Source organism: Varanus komodoensis, unplaced genomic scaffold (genome assembly GCF_004798865.1).
Source record: "Varanus komodoensis strain SLA01 unplaced genomic scaffold, ASM479886v1 scaffold1, whole genome shotgun sequence".
Classification (NCBI taxonomy): domain Eukaryota; kingdom Metazoa; phylum Chordata; class Lepidosauria; order Squamata; family Varanidae; genus Varanus; species Varanus komodoensis.
In genome coordinates this window covers 34,582,031-34,603,276 of record NW_025335268.1, presented here as the reverse complement: position 1 = coordinate 34,603,276, position 21,246 = coordinate 34,582,031, and the positions used below count along the sequence as shown (strand labels likewise).

Here is a 21,246-nt window from a genome sequence, read left to right as displayed (position 1 = left end):
GTACTTTTACAAATTTCTGTGTTAATCTCTCCCCCCTCCCACCCTCTCTTTCTTGTAGCCAGTTCAGAAGAATCAAAGGTTGATCAACAAACAAACACTGAAGATGATTTGGAACCCAAAACATCTGGAAATAAAGTGCCTTCTTCTGTGTCTCTCTCACCATCCCCTTCCTCTGAGCATAGTTCTGGTCTTCCATCCAGTTTTCCTGATGGCAGAGATTCAAAGAATCCTGTTACTGACCTCAAGAATAAACTACCAACTGGTAGTACTGCCCCCACAAAATCCCAGCTATCTTCTAGAAAGGGAGCAGAGCTGAAAGCAGATTCTCATTCCACGGGAGACACCATAGTCCATAGTTCCTCCAAAGAAACACTAACAACACAGCCAAAAACACAGGAGGTTAAGAGCAGTGCTAAGTCCCATTCCCCTATGAAACCTTCTCACACTGTCACTTCCTCAGGTAAAGCACCTCTTAGGGCACGCACACCAGTGAGGACAGGGAAGACAAGCACTGATAAACCAAAGTTGTTATCATCTTCTTCCTCACACACTTCATCTTCCACTCAAAAATATACAGAAAATGAAATGAAGACTCTAAGACAGGACAGGTCTAATCTTCCTTCATCCTCCGAAGTTACTTTAGATAATATGCCAGTTGATAATGAAAGTAATGATCATGTCAGTAAGGTAGAGGAAAAGCCAGCAGTGTTGCCTAAAGGACCAGAAGATAGTCATTCAATTTCACATTCAAGTAAGGAGCCTTCTGTATCTCGGAAGATGGCTCAGAATTCTCCCACCAAATTGCGCACTTCTGCATCAGTTAAGTCTCCTACATCATCCACAGCTATAAATTCTCAAAGTAATTCACGCCATCCCTCTAATAAACTATCTCACCCTGATACTGCTGATACTTACAAGCGCAGAGAAGCAGAAAGAAGAGAGCAAAAGCCAAGTTCCATGCCTTCTCCTCCTCAGAGTGGTTCATCTCCATCTGTGCAAATAAGACCTGTCTCACATTCCAGTCGCCAAGCATTAAGAGATCCAAGAGTAAGCACTTCTGCTGTTTCTGCGGCTGCTACCCATACATTGCCTCACTCACTTGACTCTTCTGCTAAACAAAAACCTGATGGAAGAGGTGATTCCAGTGAAAGTGAAAATAATGAAAGAGAGGATACAGAAAACAGACGGGGGTCGCTATCTTCTAGATTCAGTTCTAGGCCCTCATCAGGTCAGACTGCATCGGAACGCTTTGATTTGTTCAAATATAGATCAGCTCTTATTACCAACAGATTTGCAAACAAAGCCAGTAATGGTCGTGAAACCAGGATGCAACCTCCCAAAAGTCCCTCCTCTACACAGTCCACAAAGGTTCATCCTCAGTCCAGTTCTCATTTAACACCAGGCAGTAGTCAGAGACCTGATTCCAATATGGATAAAGATGAACCAGAAGATGAAGATGAAAATCCTCTACCATCAACTCGTCCCCATGGTTATTCACCATCCTTTTCTAAACAATCTTCTTTAATGGACTATTCGCAGAGGAAGAGTCCTCTGGTTGAATCTAAGATGCATCACAGAGTTGTGCCCACTGACAAATCTAATCCTGCAAACATACAAGAAGAAACCTATAGTAAGGAAAGGGAAGCCACAGGTGCAGATACCTCACTGCAACAGCCTGATGCACACTCTTTAGTATCTGGCCAATCTCCTTCATTAAGTGGGCACATAAGCCATCGTTCTAGTGTATCTCATTGGTTAACCAATGGTCAGAGCTTAAGGTCCAGAAGTTCATCTCCATCAACTGATTCTGTATCAAGGTCATCTGTGGAAAAATCATCTTCTCTACGGTCTCCTGCTTCACGGTATCAACCCGATGATCTTGAGAGCAAAGATACATCTAAGACAAAACAAACTTTATCTCAGTCTAAAAAAGCATTAATAGGAAGTTCTCATGCATTATCTCATAAAACTCTCCATCCGGAGACCAGCCATTCTTCAAAACCAGTGACTGATCAGTCACAACATCAACCCTCCTTCAATTCAAGAAGCCACCTTACACTGACATCCCTCCAAAGCAGTGAAAAATTAGGGGATAAAGATGACAATTTGGAGGAAAACTATTACAAAGGGTCACATGATAAAGAGGAAGAGAGGAATCTTCATTCAATACATACCAAAGAAGCCTCTGCATCTAGAAGAATATCTACATCTTTGCCTCAGGGAAATACTGGTTCTCTCTCAAAGCATTCTCATTCTCAGACTAGTGAATTTGGTGAAAGGTCTCCAACTCAGCGTGAGTCTTTAACTTCCTCCTCTACCTCTTCAAAAGATGTAGTCAGAGAGCATCAATACTCTAGAGAAGGTTCTTCATCTTCAAAATCATCCTCCACTTCTCTGAGACAAACTCATCCTTCAGTACCCCGGTATTCATCTGGCTCAAGAATGCCTATTAGGACAGCATCCCAGACAGACAAAAAATATGGACTTGCCCAGCCAATCCCAACTAAAGTGGAACTTGCTCCAAAGACCTCTTCCTCTAAAACACATCAGTCACTTTCAAGCAGTGATGATGATGATTATGAAAACTATGATCAGCCAGAGACAGAGGAAAACCCCACGTCATCTTCAGCAGCAAGATGGCAATCTTCCTTGATTTCTAGAGGCAGTAAAAAAATAAATAATAATGTTGCTAAGGACAGGAGTAAATCACCAAGTCCTGTTTTGCCTCACAAAACAAAAAATGTTGATGAGGAGGAATACAAGCAGCAGCAGCAGGAGGAAGAGGAACGTCTCACTTCCAAAACCTCAATCACTGCACCTTTCAGTAGATCTTTAACATCCAGACCTTCTCAGTCTCCCAACAAGCTGAATGGCCTGCCTAAAATAAACAGGGCTTCATCGCGTGCCTCCGGATCTACTTCTGTATCTTCTCAGCTTCATCCCACTCATTCTGCTTCTCCCACACGTTCATCCACCTCTCCCTCAGTGTCCCCCAACCAACGAATTCAACATTCAAGATTATTAAACCCTTCTCAACGACAGCATCTTAGGTTTCCTCATAGACAAGGTAATGTCTTACATTTATTAATATGTATTATCTGGATGTTCTGTCCACCCTAGCTGATTTATTGAAAGTTCTCAGATTTTGTGCTGTGAGGTCCCCATCACTAGAAATTGGATTGTTCTGGAACCATCTGTCAATTCTATTACTTCGCTAAGTATTGCATGCTGCTTTAATTCCTTGCATCATCCCTTCTCCCTGATCTTAAGTGCCCACAGCTGTCTCCCATTTCTCTCATAATGCCTCACTCATGAGTCCTAATTAGTCTAAGAATCACTGAAGAATGAACATAATACTAGATAGCTGCGAACAATTAGTGAGTAGTTATTTGGTAATTTCTTTAAACCTCTCAATCAGTGAATAATTTCAGAGGTTAATAGAACATATAAACCCTCCATGGGGCCCACCGTGTTGTGAGCTCTCTCTGACAATCACCAGCCTCATGACATTGCTCTTGCAAAATGCTCTTTCTTGTTTCAAATTGTAAATAATCCAGATGAGCCTCTGAGCATGCACAAAATAGTTTGTTGAACCCTGCCGAGCAATTACTTCCCAAGACTCTGCTTATGAGCTCATTTGTGTCCCAGCCCTCTGAGAGGGGTGCTATGGAAGTGAACACACCTCTTTTCCATGCGCTTCTCATCCAGTTGAGCTTCTTGACTTTGTTGATGCCTGGCCGCAGCAGCCAGCTCTGGAGGGGTGGATCTCTGTTTGAGAATTCCCCAGCCTCAGCAGCCCATCCCACTAGCTATATCTCCACACTGTTCCCAGGATTTGTCTGGTCTGCCTTGGCATCTGCCCTTGAGCTAATCCCCCCCACCTCTAACCCCTGCTGTATTCTAAGACCCTGAACAAAGTCCTGCTCCTCAGTCCTATTGAAATTGTCATCTTCTGAATCAGGAAAAGTGGTGTGACTAGTCCCACACAGAACTCTTGCCCATGTCCACCATCACACTTGCTCTCAAGTGTGATGCTCTGCTTGTGCAACCGGAACTTCTGCTTCAGATATTAATCCCAGAAAGAAGAGATTAAATACTTATTTCCAGAAGGTCCCAGGTTTTTTCTCCAAGCTGTGCTAATCTCCCCGTTCTAGAAATGAGCTGAAGATCTGCTTACTTTCTACTCTTCTAGAGTGGATCCTGCTAGTACATGCACAGTGTTGGATAATGCTCATTTTGTACAAATGTGCATAACATATGACTTGTGGACCAATCTAGTTTAATCAGTATTGCCAAAGCATCACATAACATGCATTGCATCGTATTACAAATATATAGACTATTTAATGTTGCAAACTAACACTAAAGTTTTACTAAATGGACAATATGATGAATCCTGCCTCCTTTGTGCAATGTATGTTTCAGGTAATGGTGGCCGACCCAATTTAACAACAAAACCAGATCTAAATAATAAAATAGCTCCTGATAATGGAAAACGAAATGGACAGAAAATAATAAACGGTCCACAAGGAATAAAGTGGGTAGGGTCAACTTATTTGAAAATATAGAATACTTGTAAGATTTAATTTTATATTCTTTCATGTTGGAGAGCACTTCAATCGACATGTTGCTTTTAGATTGTAGATCTTGACCGAGGGCTGGTGCTGAACGCTGAAGGAAGGCACCTCCAAGATTCACAAGGGAAGCCTCTCAGAGTAAAATTAGGAGGAGATGGCCGTACTATTGTTGGTAGGTTGTATGTTTTGCATTTTTATGTACTGTTTTATTTCATTGTTTAACCACCCACAGAACTCTTTGTTAATAGGAATTCCCAAAATGCTGTACATAAGTCATCATAATCAAAACCAGCTGCAACTTTGATGGGGGGGCAGGGGGCAGGGGCAGCCTGTAGGGTCTCAGAGCTGGGACTCCAAAGATTCTTATGGCCCCCCAGATGATGCTCTGAGACGATGCCTAGAAGCAAGACTCCCCTGTATGATTACTCCGCTATTGCATCTCTCCAGACAAGAAGCTTTCAGCAATATTCAGTGGAGCCATACCTTCTCCTCCTATTCTGTTATATTCGCAAGAATGCCTTTTTGCACAATGAGACTTCTAAAGATAACTGCCAAAACAAATGGAAACACTAGTTCCCAATCAGGACCTGTCAGTGGAATTGCTTTCTGTGAGTTTAGCTGGTCTGCCCTATTCAGGAAACTAGTGTTTCCACTCATTTTGGATTCTTTTTAGAAGGGCCAAAAGAAATGTTAAATGTTTCTGGGTTTTGTTGGCTAAAATTCTGTCTAGGTCAAATGAATATATTTAGAGGTGGTGGTAAAAAATATTTTGGTGGAAGCAAGGATTTTGTTCTCATACTTAACAGACTTGGAAGTCAGATTTTGGAAATGCTCCTTAAAGAAGCTGTACTTACCTTGAAGGTGGAAAGAACCCCTACAATCTACTGGCCTTGTAATCATGAAAGTGTATGCTCAGTCCATCCCACTCTTTTTGGCATAGTACTTCTGAGTTCCTGAAAGAATATCTTGTGATATGAATTGTATTTGAAATAAGATTCCTTCTTGATGTGATCTTTCAGATTCCAAAGGAGCTCCAGTAGTAAGTCCAGATGGGTTGCCTTTGTTTGGACATGGAAGATTTAGCAAGCCTGTAGCAAATGCACAAGATAAACCAATCATAAGTCTTGGAGGGAAACCACTGATAGGCCTTGAAATGATCAAAAAAACAACCACTCCTCCCACAACAACAACAACAACAACTACTACTACTACTACTACTACAACGACTACTACTGCTGCCACTACAACTACCACACCTGAACCAACAACTACTGAGCCACCAACAGAGAAACCATTGCCTACCTGCCCCCCTGGCACGTATGCAGAGTACGACGAAGAGGGAAATATTGCATTAGGCCTTGATGGTTTACCTGAGTGCAATTCTGAAGGTACCATCTTTTATGCTAGCTAACACCAGTGGTAACTTGCTGTTCATCAACAGATACCAAGTTGTGCCTTGGGGGGAAAAGCCTTTGTGTTTCAATAAATATGTCTAGTTACAGTGCAGAAAAAGCAGGTAAGAGTCAGGTTTACAGATGCCTTAAATTAATTCTGGTCATGGAGAAAGCAACAAGTTAAGGCATGCCCTTATTCTTTCACACCTGTACATGGTTTATGTTGTAATGGTGAACTGTTGGATTGTTCAAGTTTGCTAAAGCAGGCAAGTGTAGATTTTAAAGCATGAATTTTGTATGTCATTCTTTAAAATCAGGAACTATTAACTATGAAAAACCTAATTTCTATGTTAAATAACATATTTGGATTTTTTTAATACTGTGTGTATAGAAATGGCACACAAGCCTACTAATACTCAATGAAAAAAAGACTTGGTCCTACATATTGCATTCATGATACGGTGAGCACTTAAAATATCTAGATGGTTACTATCATCATAATGCATGATGGCATTCCAAAAATATTGCTCCTTGATCTAACATGGGATGGATGCAATCCACTAGTTACCAAGTGGCAAGTTTATCACAGTGTTTATGCAGCAATTTACCTAGTGATAATGTGAATGTTTTCCTGCATGTGGAGGTGAGGTAAGATTTTATGGTAAGACAACTGACTTACCAAGTGATTATATCTTAAGTCAGCACTTTCTAAATGGAAATCATTATGGATTTCCTTGGTTAACCATTGCAGTGGTCAGATGTTACAACTTTTCTTATATACACTGTCAGGATACTAAATGTATGTGATCTTGTCACTGTATTGTGTCATTTCTAAATTTAATGCCTTCACCATGGAATACTGCTTTGTGAAATAGCTCCCAGCAAGATGATACAATACTTTCAAACATTACCTTCAGAAATACCCACTAAATGGATTTAGTATCAAGTAATGAGTGAAATCAGAGTGAAGAAAAGGCTGGGATGACAAGACTGGGCATAAATTTCACTAAGAAAAGCTAGCAGGAAATGAAGAGTGTTGTCCTCTTTTCAAAATTATACAGGTGAGTAAGCTGAGTTTTCAGTTAATCAACTTTTCTGAACAGAATTACTATTGTTCATTAACATTATTGGTCAAGGTCCAATGAACCTATTTCTGCATGTACTATCGCTTTTCCTGCATTTTTTTCAAGGTGCTCCCCCTCAGTTCTGCATTGCAATTTGCATTTGAAACTTCCCAGTTGGATTCTCCATGTAGTCTGCGTGATTCAGTGGAGGTTTCTTAGACAGCACCAGGAAAAGTGTCTGGTTGCAGACATAGATCTCCTTATTATGCATATTCGTATTGGCAGTAGTAGTGGTAGAAATACTGTAACACTGCTTTTAAGTAGCAGCTGATGACATTTGGCTCTAAACATGAAGAACAAAAAAAGACCATGTTTAGTGCAATGTACATGGGAAAGACATTCTAACTGAAGTCTGCTGTGCCTGTATGTCTCTTCTCTCTCACCAGTGGCTTTGTGAGAGCTCCCAGGCAAACATAGTTCTCCATTATCAGTTAGGTGCCTTGCACAAGTATATCATCGTTGGAAGCCGCTCTGGACTTGTGTGTGTGTGTGTGTGTGTGTGTGTGTGTGTGTGTGTGAGAGAGAGAGAGAGAGAGAGAGAGAGAGAGAGAGAGAGAGAGAGAGAGAGAGAGAGAAGACAAACACAGATGTGAATAGAGCTATCCTTTAAAGCTAAATAAATTAATCCATACTTGGAGATGCCTTAGGGTACCTGTGTGCTATCTGCATAGGTAATATTTTGAACGTTGATCTTACTTCCCTTTTTTCCCCAGTGACCACTTCTCTTCTCCAGCTGCTCTGCCTTAGCCTTGGTCTTCACACAATATCATTGCTGGAATCAAGAAGATCTGTAGAGGGGGTGATGTGGTACATTAAAACAGCTGTGCCTCTTCAAAAGTTCAAGATTTTCAGAGGGAAGAATGGATGGACAGGATGTTGCCTGTTTTGTTACTTATGCACTGAAATGCCTGAGTAATAGTAACTCCACCTTGAGTGCCTTGGAGGATAAATGGATGAGCAACACTGAACTCTGCTGACAAAAAAAGCCTGTGGGACAGAGAGAACTTTGCAAGAATGTAATGTGGCAACCACTGTGTGACATCCATAGATGGATAACAGCTTTACTTTACACGTGTTGTTACCAAAACCAGTAAATATGCACTTACCCAGAATGTTCCAGAACATTTTCTCATGGTGGAAAAACATAGTGGCATATTCAATGAAATGCACTGTTATTTCCCAGGAATCCAATAGATTGACTGTTTGTAAAGAGGCGCAAGAAAATGTGGTGTGAAAAAATGCTGCTGTGGGTTCTACTAACCCTTTGGACCAATTTCCTCCTCAGGATTTATAAAAATGAGTTTACCAGATATTGTTTGGTTTACAGTCAAAGAATACAAGACTAGCCCAAGCTTATGTGGCACTGAAACTTCAGGCAGCTCAACTTCTTTTGAAGAACTACAGTCAACAAAGCCATTAAAAGCCACTTTTATAACTGCTGCTATCACATTACTGGAAAATATAGGCCTATAAACATGAGGAACAGTAATAAACTTGAACACATTTAGAGGACAATCCTTCCATATTTTCTGCATATCTGAGCCTCAATAATATCTTGAGCTGTGTTGTTTTTTAAAAATAGCTGAGTAAAGCTAATGTTTTTGTGAAGTAATTGTATTCAGGATTCTTTGAATTAATGCTTAGTAGATCCTCTGGATAGATGGATGCAAAATCAGTGGACAGATACCAAACGAAAGTTATATGATTAATATGATCTTAAGATAAAATCTGGCAACAGTTTCGTAGAAGAATGAACCATTTTTCTCTCTCTTGCACACATGCATGTGCACATACTTGGTTTGCTATGGCATGGAAGCTACAATTACTTTATACAAGTGCTTTTTAAAGTATTACAATAAGGTCAAAACCAAAGCACTGATGATACTGGTAGTGCTCAGAAATTATGCTTCTGTTCAGGTTTTGTTTACTTCTTTTCAAGTGCTGCTGAAAGTAGAGTTTGATCGGCTGGACACTTTGTGTTACCATGAATCAGATTAAGGCTAGTATAATTCTAGCAGTTGCCAAAGTCATCTGTTTTATGAAGAGCTGCCATAAATAGTAAATATGAGGCTTTTAGTCTGAAATATGATAAACTTGGATAGAAAAGTACATGAGATACATTATAACATCATTATCATCAGATGTATAAATGTGTTTTATACAACTGTACTGATTACAAAACAGTATATATAAAGTTTTAAATCAGTGCATATACTTAACAATAATCTGTATAAAAGTCAGCTTCCAATGTTTCATTACTCTCCAATATGCCTGAGGGGTAGAATATGAAATGAGGCTATGCAGGTAGCAGCAGGTTTGATCATTAATAAGTCATTGAGGCAAAGAACACCCACATTCCCAGGGTTTTGCCCTTCTACTCTTGCCCATGTTAATCAATAGCTGTAATTTAATTCCTCTGGGGATAATAAAGCACTGAACTTAAGGCACAGTTATAGTAGGGGCCAAATCTGGGGCCGAGCTGAAATGCCTTCCTTATTTCATTGCCCCACTTTCCAGTAACTAAATGGAGGGTTTCATTTTGGCAATTTTTCAATTGTGGGATAAAATGAGTGAACAATGGAGCATGGTTATCGGTAGCTGTGGAAGTTAGTAGCCTGTAATTCATCCAATTCTGATTTCCAGATTTTGTTTTGAGTGCTCCATGTGCACAATGCATTGCAGTGTTTAGTTCATGTTGTTCTTTCAATGTTACAGGTTACCAAGGCATTGTTTTAATTCATGTATATATGAGCTGGAGTCTATTTAAAAAGAAAAGATTCAAAAGAATGCAGCCATATGTGGATGCCAGTTCTGAAATTAAGTTCAAGTATTTTTAAATTAACCTTGAGGCAAAATACAAGACAGAGCCAGCTCATGGAAAAATAATGGAACAGTACAGTGGTTCATCTGTGTGCGTATGTATGTGAGTTGCAATGAATGTGTGTTTGTGTAGTGCTAAATGTGTGCTGATACGATTACATATGAGAATGTATATGTATGCCTATCAATATGACTTCAAAGCCAGTATCATCCATGCTACTATATTCCAAATGACTATGTATAGGTGTGAAAACTGGACAGTGAAGAAAGTTAATGCATTCACAATATGATGCTGGAGGGGAGCATTGTGAATACCCTGGAATGACAGAAAGATGAACAAGTGGGTCTTAGATCAAATCAAGTTAGAGCTTTCCCTAGAAGCAAAAATGACAAAACTGAAGCTGTCGTACTTTGGGCACATCATGAGATGGCAAAACTCCCTGGAGAAGGCAGCCAGGGAAAGTTGAAGGCAGAAGAAGAAAAGGAAGGCCAAATATGAGAAGGATTGATTCCATAAAGGAAGCCATAACTTTGTACTTACAAAAGCTGTCATGGATTTTGGAGGGCTTTCGTTCATAGGGCCAGCATAAGTTGGAGATAACTTGATAGCACATAACAACAAATCCATATGCCTTCCAAATGTTGCTCCTTATTTGACCCATATGATAGACATTGGTTAAACATTTTCTTTGATAACTGATATGGCATACTTTAGAAGTTTACCAATATGTATGTGCATTTTTTAAAATAACACTTCCCCAGGCATTCAGATTGTTACTTAAACCCCCCTACGTACAAAGGCAGGTGTAAAATATGGAATGGCTATTGTTGTCTAAATGCTGGGAACAATAGATGGCAAAAGAAGAAGGGGACGGCAGAGGATGAGGTGGCTAGATGGAGTCACTGAAGCAGTTGGTGTGAGCTTGAGTGGACTCCGGGGGATGGTGGAGGACAGGAAGGCCTGGAGGAAGGTTGTCCATGGGGTCGCGATGGGTCGGACACGACTTCACGACTAACAACAACATTGTTGTCTAACTCGTTACATGGGTAATTAGCTTTAAATGGTTGCTTCGGAATTTGCTGATCTAGTTATAGGGCAAAGGGAACTTCGTTTCATTTTTTTAATGTCTTCTTCCTTCCGTAGGGACATTCTCAGGGCTTGATGCAGATGTGGCAGGAACTACAGAATCATATGTGATATATGATGAAGGTACTGACAGATGCAAAAGTCCTTTTCTGAGGTCTGTTGGGTTGCTTTTCTTTCTTATCTTTTCCAGAAATGCATTCTTGGGAATATGCTGCTAGCCTTCATCACAGATAAGGTACCTCCATCCTACCCACCAGATTTGGCACACCAGCTCTCTTCATCTGAGGAAGGCCTCAGACATGGCCCCCTTCCTGAAACTCTGCCCAAGTCAGGGAAGGGTGACTGATTCCTGATTGAACTGTGGGTTCTGCACGTCTGGAAAAAAAATTCAGATGTGGATTTGATACTCTGTTCTTGCTATTTTCAGCCTCAAAGTAGAAATTATGGTGGCCGCTTCATATGCGTTGGGACCTTCTGTTCAAAGTGACTAAATTAACGGATGGACTGACAAGTCCATGTATTTATTATTACGAATATTTGTTAGATTTATATACATCTTACCACACACACACACGTACGTATGTATATATTTAAAAGCTTGATATTGAACTATCATGGGTTACTAGAATCCCACTCGTCAAGTGCTTTTGTTCTCCAATACTTCACGTATCGGAACTTAGCTGTGAAAGGAGGTCCCAGGAAAGACAAACTGCCAGGAAAGTAAGCCACAGTTTGCAAGGAGAAAGGCATTTAGCACTGCTGGCTGGCATGCCCTTTTGCTGTTAAAATTTGACACACGTGCTCTTTCGGCATAAGTGGGTGCACATACAAGTGTAAAGAATAGGTATTCCAGGGACTGTGCTCCTTCTCTCACTGAATATTCTTTACCACATTTTGGGTTAGGAAGTGCTTCCAGATGGAGGGCTCCTAGTGCTACTTCTCAGAATGCATTGTGGTTCCATCTTTTTTCCTTACCAGATATTCCATGTTAAGAAGTCAGGAAAGGGCAGTGGGAAGCACAGGAGGCTTCCAAGTTGAACACAATTACTTCTGGGACCCATTTCAAAATTCTGTGAATGGGTTAAGCAATTAAAACAGCCTCAAAGTAAAAAGCTGAAGCAATAGGAGAAAGAAAACAAAACATTATCATAGTAATATTGCCAATAAAAACAAATCACCACAAATTAAAACCATCCCAGTAGCCAGACACAAGTTGAGCAACCCAAGCAGAATATCAGCCAAATTCCCAAAACCTAGTAAAACAAGACAATCTGTGTATGACACCTGAATGAAAATAAAGAAGGTGCCAAGTGGGTCTCTCATGGGAAGATGCTTTCCAGATGGGTTTTCCACAGTCACAGAAAATGCCCTGTCTCTAATAGTCAGTCTCCCAACCTCTACAGGCAAGGAGGCTCCTATGTTTGTTTCAGCAGCAGAGCAAGTTCAAATGAGAGCAGGTAGCCCTTGATGCAGGTCCAGCTCCAGGTTTTGGGGGGCTTTGCAAACTGGCTTTGGTGTGCCACGCTTACTAGTTGGCAGCCAGGATTCCAGTGCTAAGTGGAGCTCTGTCCTGTGCAAAATTCTCTAGTGCCACTACCTTAATTTTGCCAGCTTCATATCTGAGATGAATTAATTGTGATTGGGACCAGTGAATTAAGGTGTAGTTTACATCATGGCCAGGCCATCCCTCCAGTTCTTTACCACTACCCGTGATGACAACTAGGGTCACAGCATTTACCTGGATGTGCTGTACCCTGGCTTCCAGCCTGCCTTCACGTACCTGATTTCATGCTGTCTATCCCGACTGTTCCATCATTCACTGTTGCATTACATTTATACCCTGCCGTTCCTCCCCTTGCAATAACCCTGAGCCAGCTTGCATGTTTTCCCTCCTCTCCTTTTTATCCTGTTGTGAGCACAACAAACCTGTGAGGTTGGCTAGGCTGAGAGTCAGTGACAGGCCTGAAGTCTAGCACTCAACACCATATTAGTTCTAGATTGCCTCATGAGTAACATAGCTATCATTTTCTAGCAGCTATCCCTTGTCCAGCTAATCTAGAACTAGGAGCTGGCCATTTGATCATGTACTGTCAAACTCAGCAAAGCTGTCCGAGATATTTGGCCTTTTGATCATTTTCATGTACTGGAGACCTGCACCCCAGTTTGCTTGAATAGTTTTTAGCAACAAAGTGAGCACTCGTTTTCACATTGGGAGAACAACAAAGATCCTACTCTGCACCTGCCCAAAGCCCACACTTTAGTTGGGCCCCACTAATGAGATGCTCATGAACTCCCTCTTTTCCATTATTGCAACCTGCTAGTTGCCTTGCCTTGCCTCTACTCTGGCTCAGGCAGAGCTGGTGGTGAGAAGGAGCAGGTGATGCCACTGCCCACTTAATTCCTGGCTTTCACCTGTCAAACAAGCAAGTGCTAACAATGATCACAACGAAAGGGCAGGGACAGAGACAGCTGGTATGACATAGTGTTGAATAGGGGCTTGAGAGATCAGGGTTCTAATCCCCACCCAGCCATGAAGCTCACTTGGATGACTTTGGACCTAGCAACATGTGAGGAATCCATTGAATTGTCTCAGATTGGTTCCCTGGACTCTGGCCCAGTTTCTCCCTGCCCCAAGTCTAACCCATGCAGAGGATCCACATGGGTGTCCAGGAGGAAGCAAGTTCAACTGCTGTATATTACATTATAGATGCAGAGGTATAGCTAGCAAGGCTGGCTTGTGCCCCTGCTGCCTGCTCACCTGCCGTGCAAGCGGAGTGGTTTTTCTGCGTGTGTGATGTGGGGGCTTTGCCTACATGCTACATGTGATGTATAAGCCAGTTTATTTGCACATTTAGTGGGAGAATGGGTCTGAAACTCAGCACAAAGAAGAGGTCTGCTACCATTCCCAAGTCTTTCAGGTCTTGATCTCAGTTTGGCTTGCTTCCAATGCCGGGGCTGCATGTGGGAAATAAGTCCAGCAAGTGCAAGGGAGCTAGATTCCAGGCAGATCTACACAACGCTATTTGGGTCTAACACAGCCTAACCTACCTCACTGGGCTGTTGTTGTGAGGATAAAATGGGGTGGAGGAGGACTGTGCATGACACCTTGGGTTCCTCACAAGAGCAGGAAAGGCAGGATATATATGTAACTATTATTACATAATCACTGTTATAGTGATAATGGTGATGAGAAGATGGACTTACTGAGGGAAGGGTGTCCCTTGGGGGTGTCTTGCTCAAAAACCTAGAGCTCGCATTGCTGTCGAGTGCTTTGTCTAATGGCAAATCTAGCTTTGGCCTGCTGAGATGGACTGTAGCTTCATTTCCAATCACTGTACTCAAGAATAGGGTGCAAAGAGTTGAGGGAGAATTCAGCAAATAGCTGTTCTGCTCCTTGGGTGGCCCTAGAATGAGTCCGAGCACCCTCAAAACTCTACCATTTGACATACACCATCTTAATTAGGCTTAATGTTCTTAATCTCCTCTCTCTGTCTAGATTATGAGCTTTTTGAAACCACTTTACCTCCCACCACCACCACCACCACCACCACCACAGCATCCACCACAGAAGCACTCTCTGAAACCACCTTTCCAGAATTCAGTGTTTCAGGATCAGACCCTCTGTCAGAATATGATGCTGCTGGAAAGAAGCGGTTTACTGGTAAGTTTGTAGCTTGCTTCTTCTGAGCAGCCAAGATATATAGCCAAGACTAAATGCAGGTGATGTGCAATGTGTCACTGCCAACCATGTCAAGTTTTGTTGTCTATTAGTAACTGCACCTCACCTGAGTTTGATCAGGACCACCATGTGTGGGGTGGGATCTTTCAGTTGCTACCTGTACTGCAGGGGGCAGCTTCAACAAAGGGAAGCTTGTGGCTAAAAAGGGAAGGGTAAAACTAGGGATGATGAAGCAATCTGCAGCAGACTCAAATGAGTTTGAACTTTAAGAAACTGCTCTGTGGAATCTGCAGCAGTCTGGTTTTGTATGGATTCTGTTGACCTGTGATCCTTTAAAAAAAACATACTCATGTTATTTTATGCAACTTAATTGTAGAAAATATGTAAAAAATTTGTATGAAATCCAATTGTGTTAAGGACCTGGCTTGGAGCAAAAGGCACCTGTAATCTGCAGTGTATGGATGGAGTTGATTTTACAGCAGTTGTGCATTCATAGGTGAAACCTCCCCTCTCTCTGTGCTGTGATTATGATGAAAATAGGCTCTCTGCCTGTGTGTGCATGCACATGTGCGTGCTTACTATTAAATAGATGAAAAGTCCTGACTTTGTTTGGCAGTGACATATCTAGTCTCATGGAGAAGTAGGCCCTAATTCCTCACAATATTGTAAATATACCATTCCAGATAAGAGCAAAAGTTTATCCACATATGACTGCATGTAGCTACTTTCTCTTGCCTGAATGGAGTCTAAATACATGATAAAGAAAATGCCTGTGTGATATACTTTAACTACACAAGTGCTGTCGAGCATGTGCAAGACATGTGGTGGGTGCAGAAGCATCAGAAGGTCCACCTGTGATCACACCAGTATCTGGGGAAATGTCTCCGCATGTCACCAATTGACTCATTGTTTCCTCCATGTGATCCTGGACAGACCAAGTGCTCATGGAGGATTGAGTAGAGTAGATTTGGTGGCAAGCTCATGTTACTTGAGCTGTGTTTCAGAATGGCTGGCTGATAAACTATAATTCTTGTATATTCTTGAACAGCTTGTCATCAAAAATAACTTATCTGGCGCTAAGATCTGTAAGCTGCAATATGTTGGCATGTTTAGCCCTGTCCCTTTTGTCTCAGCCCACACTCCTTTTTCCTTTGGCTCTGCTTACAACTGGAATGCAGCTGCAGAAAGCTCCTCTGAAATGGAAATCAGTCGCTAGGCTGAAAGAGGCGCAACCTCCCTGTCCCAACCAAAGGGTGGTGGGGAATTAGAAAGAGGAAGCTTCTGGGAAGGCACCCAGGGATTGCTCTCTTTCCTTCTCATCTTTATCATTCCCTCTCATTTCCTTGGAAAACAGCCCATGGAAGGGGTTGCTGTCCTAGGAGTGCCCAGCTGAGCAATCTGCCTTCAGCTGTCCACCTACTGAGATTGTGATTGTGGCAATTTACAAATGAATTGACCAGCAGCAAGCCTCTCCTCTGGTGTGCTGTTTCTAGAAGTGTTATGGGGGGGGGGGGGTGTTGAAGTGTTGCTCCTGCCCACACTGATGACAGATAGTACGCAGCCCCTGTTTATTCTCAGTGGCGTTGACTGATGAAAGCTCTGTTGGGGGGATGATGTAAAATGCTACCCCCGTCCTTAGATGTCACTTGGCACAGTTAACTATCTAATAATAATAATGACCCCATAAAGTCCTTTTAGTCTAGACAAGACTTTGACTAAATGTTCAAGCACTTTCTGTCAAGTGGTTGATTGGTCCGCCTGTCCAGTCACTGACAGTATTTCTCAGACATTTGGGAACAGAAAGGACTTGGAGTGTCTAAAGATAAATAAATGACATATACTGGAAAATAACTTCCCAGAGGGATCAAATCTAGCAAGATAAACTACAAACATTGTTCTTATAAACACTTCATAGCTTGGTGGGGAAAGGGGGAAAATTATCCTTCTAATAAAGTCTGTAAACTAGTTGAATAAACATTTCTGGAGACTAGCAGTAAAAGCATCTTTCAACTTGAAGATGACCTTCAAGATAATAAATTTGTCCACTAGTACATGAGCTATGTTTGAGGGAACTTCTTATCACTATAAAAATTATATGATAACCAGAATCATGCCTGATATTCATCCATTAATCCGCTGAGGATGAATATTGTGTTTTGCGAGTGTAAAAATGGTCCCCCCTCCCCTCAGTACTGATTACTTGCAACCATTATTTGAGTTTCTCTTTAAATCTTCAGTTTCTCTTTCCTTTTGTAATCTCAGCAATCCATGAGCACCATGACATCAATGAATGCACATAGGGCTGTGCCGGTACTCCCTCGATAGGTCATATGGTGATCCTAGCCAAAGAAGTGTGTTAGTGTAGAAAGATGAGAGTGTGATGTAGAGGTTAAGAGTGTGGGACTGGGATTCAGGTGAAGTGGGTTCTAATCCCCACTCAGCCATGGAGCTCTCTGGGCGAGAGAGTTACGGACTCTCAGCCCAGCCTACCTCACAAGATTGTTGACAGGATAAGATTGAGAGAAGGAGGAGAGTTGTATAAGTCACCTTGAGTTCTTCAAAAAGAAAAAAGGGTGGGATAAAAATATAATGCATAAAAATAGAGATGTGTTCGCTGTTTAGAAGACAAGGTGAAGGATTGTATAGGAGATCTTGCCCCGGGGGCCTTCCCTTAACAGTCATTGGCATATTCTGCCTCTCTTTGTCCTTATTACAGGGGCTCTTCTAGAAGAGTAGGTAAACACAGTTGCCCCTTCGCTCCACATTTACCCACAGTGTGTCTAGCTCAAATTATATTGGTCCCTGTCCAACACAGATGGCTCTCATGCGCATCCTGAAACCGCTCTTCATATTTATTCAACTAGAAATGTCAAGTGCTATGTTAATTTAAGTTCTGACTGTTTAAAAACAAAATCTCATACTTCACAAAATGTTGACCCCAAGGCTTTCATTCAGCATTCTGTACTGTCTCCATCAGAAGACAGTGTTTTCGCTGTGGGAGGTTGCCACTTCCTTAATACTTTTTTATTTCATTCTACCTGTTCTCTCTGTATGATGACCCCTGTTCCACTGTTTACTTTAGTTGTATGCTAAAACTTATATTCTGCTAAATTGTCCCTCTAAGCAGATAACGGTACGAACAGTTTGGTAAAGGTGCTGAGAGTTCTCTCTTACAAATTCCATTTACTAAAGAACGGTTTATAATTTTTTAAATAAATAAATACATTCTTCACTTTGCTTCTGGAAGTACAGTTCCCAGAGTTAAACCAGTTTAAGTTTTGGTAAAGACATACCTTTTCTGAAATATTCTGAGCATTATAGCAAATGACTAATGATGACCAATACAAATATGAAACATTCAAATTCTGAGCAAATATTTGAGAATCTAGTTCTGAGTTTCAGCCTATAGTTTGTTTGGCTGCAGTGCTTGAGACTTCATAGTGAATCTATACCTGTTTCTCTATGACAGCTGAGGCAGTTCGTACTGGCTGGGATATGAAAGGCCATCCTTAACTTTAATGTGTTTGCCAGTAAATAGTTTTATTGAAGTGTGCTTTTGAGATGTAAGCAGAGGGTGGTGGCTGCTCCTGTTCCCCAAACAGTGCTATGGGCATAGTCTCATCCCCTTGATACCTCACTAGACTGACCTGGGGGTGGGGAGTGTTGGGTTAGCAAATAGTGTCTCTCACCAATGGGACCAGATTTAGCAAAGGGCCCACCAGTTCTCCCATCAAGCATAGTTTCTGAGCCTTATACACCCATGCAAGCAACATGTGCTGTTTGGCTGTCGCTCTCCCAAGACAAGTGATACGTGTCATGCTGGTGGTTTCCATAACACCAGGTTTATATGAATTTTAATACTGTTCCAGGAGCTTTCTAAATTTTATTTTTCCTTTTAAAAATGATTTTTAGACCACTTTTCAGGTCAAAACCCAGATGGCATCAGTTTACAGACTTGAAAATTTTAGCAAATGGTAGGAAAATATACAAACTCTAAATCCAGGAAATGAATGTCTAATTTAATGTGTTTAAAAAACTAATGTATACTTGAACTGGTTTGCAGTTTCAATTCACTGTGGAAACTTTGATTTGAATGTCAGGATTCTCTCTCTCTCTCCCTCCCTCCCTCCCTCCCTCCCTCCCTCCCTCCCTCCCTCCATCCATCCGGATCGACTTGGAATGCATTTTGTCTTTTGTGTGTCTTCCAGCTCCTTATGTGACTTATATAAACAAAGACCCAGCAGCTCCATGCTCCTTGACAGAGGCACTAGATCACTTCCAAGTTGAAAGCCTGGATGAAATCATCCCCAATGACCTAAAAATTACAGGAATGCGTCCTCAGAGGGCCCCTCACAATATCACCATAGTGGCTGTGGAAGGCTGCCATTCCTTTGTGATTATCGACTGGGCTAAGCCTATGCAGGGTGATCTAGTCACAGGTACAGTAATACACTTGACTTCTTATGAATGTCAGTAATCAGGAGTTGTTGTTCCTTATGTCATCTGCACAGAGCAAAATCATTCTATTCTATTCTATTCTATTTCTTTATTTCAAGGAATTGACATTTGTCCAAACAGATTTCAGGACAGTGGATAATAATAAAAATGCAACATCATAAAAACAGAGTATCCTTCATACAGGAAATAAAATTGAGAGGCTACAAAGCTATAAATCAGGCAGACACCATAACCAATTTAAAATGCCTGGGCTTAACCTGGCACTAAAATAATTGTGATGTCAACAGCAGTTGACCTTCCTGGAGAAACTTTTCCAAAATCAGGATGGCACCACAAAAAAGACCCTCTCTCTTATACATGCACAGCATACTTTCCCAAGTGATGCTACTTGGAGAAGAGCCCCATTAGAAGATTGTAATGCATGGGCAGGCTGGAATATTCAAAAAACCAAGTAAGGGTGTTTCGAGTGCACTGGCCCATTAGGGACAGCTGCTAACAGTGACAACAATTTGGAGAACATTCATCATAATCTGGTTTTCCCAGAAAATAGGAAGTGTGATATGGGATTTATAATATGAAAGCCATACTTATCATATTATAAGAAGAATGTATTCTGTGGGATGTAAGTATGTTGTAGGGATTGAAGAATAAGACTTCGCTTACTTCAAATGCTTCCTCAAAATCCTTGTTTTATTTGCCACATTTGTCTCAACTCAAAAGAAGCCTTTGTAATTAAAAAAAATTGCAGTGTGTTAGAGTACAGCTGAAAGAGGAGCAAGTAAGCTCAGCTTCAGTCTTGTGTTGTGATGTGTTGTGTTTTGTTTCTGAGGGGTTGATCTCTCTATACTTCCTTGAAGATAGTTTTAAGTGTTATGAGAAGAAATTCCAAATTTGTAAAGCCTGTGTTCCATATCACCAGTATTAGAATTTGATGTTCCTAAAACTGATATAAATTGATCTAATTTCAGACTGGATTCCTGGGTAAATAATTTCCACCATCCTCAGAAGCCACCAGGTGCATTGGCTAAAAGCCAGACAAGAAACCAATCTCCCAGAGATGCAATACAGAATGTAAACAGTGATCAACAGAAGTTAATCTAAATTTATGAATGAATGAATGAATGAATGAATGAAAAGTGTACATGGTGAATGTTGCTGCAGACATGAACAGGTGGAACACATGCATATCCAATGATGTGTTGATAGCATGAGTTAGGGTGCACTTAGTTCAAAGTTCCCAGTGAGCTAAAATCTGTGCTTTGGTGCAGAATTAGAAATGGGGAAAGAAGAAAGAAGTTAGGATGGGATGTGAGCTTTAACATGTTGCCATCACCGCCTCCCCTTAAGTGCTACCATCTGAAAGTATTCTGCAATTCTGCACCTAGCAGTATAGTCTGGCCTGTGGCTTGCAATGTGTGACTAGTTGTAGTGAGTATTTCCTCACCCTATTTGCTATCCTGTTTGCCTGTGGTGAGTTTAGGGGATCATTTCAGCATTCGTGGCGGGAGGGGGAGGAGCAAAATTATTTGCAAGTTTAAGAAGTTTCCTAGGTGATAGCAGTAGCTTTTCTTTTGAACTTGGGTTTGCTTCCACCTGAGGTGGTGTAGCTATACTTGCCAGCCATTTCACAATGCTGCCTCAGAACAACTCTTCATCGTGACCTTTTCCTTCAAGTAACGGGAAAACAAGGTTTGTGTTTGTTTAAAGAAAAAGGTACTGTTGCCATCACAGCTACTTGGAAAGTCCTCAGAAGAGCTGGGCTGGATCAGATCAAAGTCCTATCTAGTCGAGCATTCAGTTCACACTGTGGACAACCAGGTGTCTCTGAGATGGACATGACTGTAGTTGCAGGGTGTTCAGCAACATTCCTCCTCTGATACGGAAGGTAATATACAACCTTCGTGACTGCTAGCCAAGGAAAGCCTTATATTCAGTTAATTAATTTCCTCCTATTTAAAATCATCCAAGTTGGAGGCCCTCACCACATCTTGTGGTACCTAATATCATAGTTCAAATACGTGCTATATGAAAAGGTATTTCCTTTTATTTGTTCTGAATCTTCTGCCATTCCGAAACCAGAGGAGGACATGTCTTCCATTTTTCAGAG

At 41.3% G+C, this 21,246-nt stretch overlaps 1 protein-coding gene across 1 annotated transcript in view; it reads left to right on the top strand.

Annotated features, from left to right (window-relative positions):
• Nucleotides 1-21,246, top strand: part of FNDC1 (fibronectin type III domain containing 1) — a 103,775-nt gene that overhangs the window by 54,767 nt on the left and 27,762 nt on the right. The window contains exons 7-13 of the mRNA XM_044421886.1: nt 59-3,067; nt 4,426-4,541; nt 4,638-4,749; nt 5,597-5,965; nt 11,060-11,125; nt 14,499-14,663; nt 18,890-19,120. Of these exons, the coding sequence (XP_044277821.1) occupies nt 59-3,067; nt 4,426-4,541; nt 4,638-4,749; nt 5,597-5,965; nt 11,060-11,125; nt 14,499-14,663; nt 18,890-19,120 (4,068 nt within the window). The remainder of the gene's footprint in view (nt 1-58; nt 3,068-4,425; nt 4,542-4,637; nt 4,750-5,596; nt 5,966-11,059; nt 11,126-14,498; nt 14,664-18,889; nt 19,121-21,246) is intronic.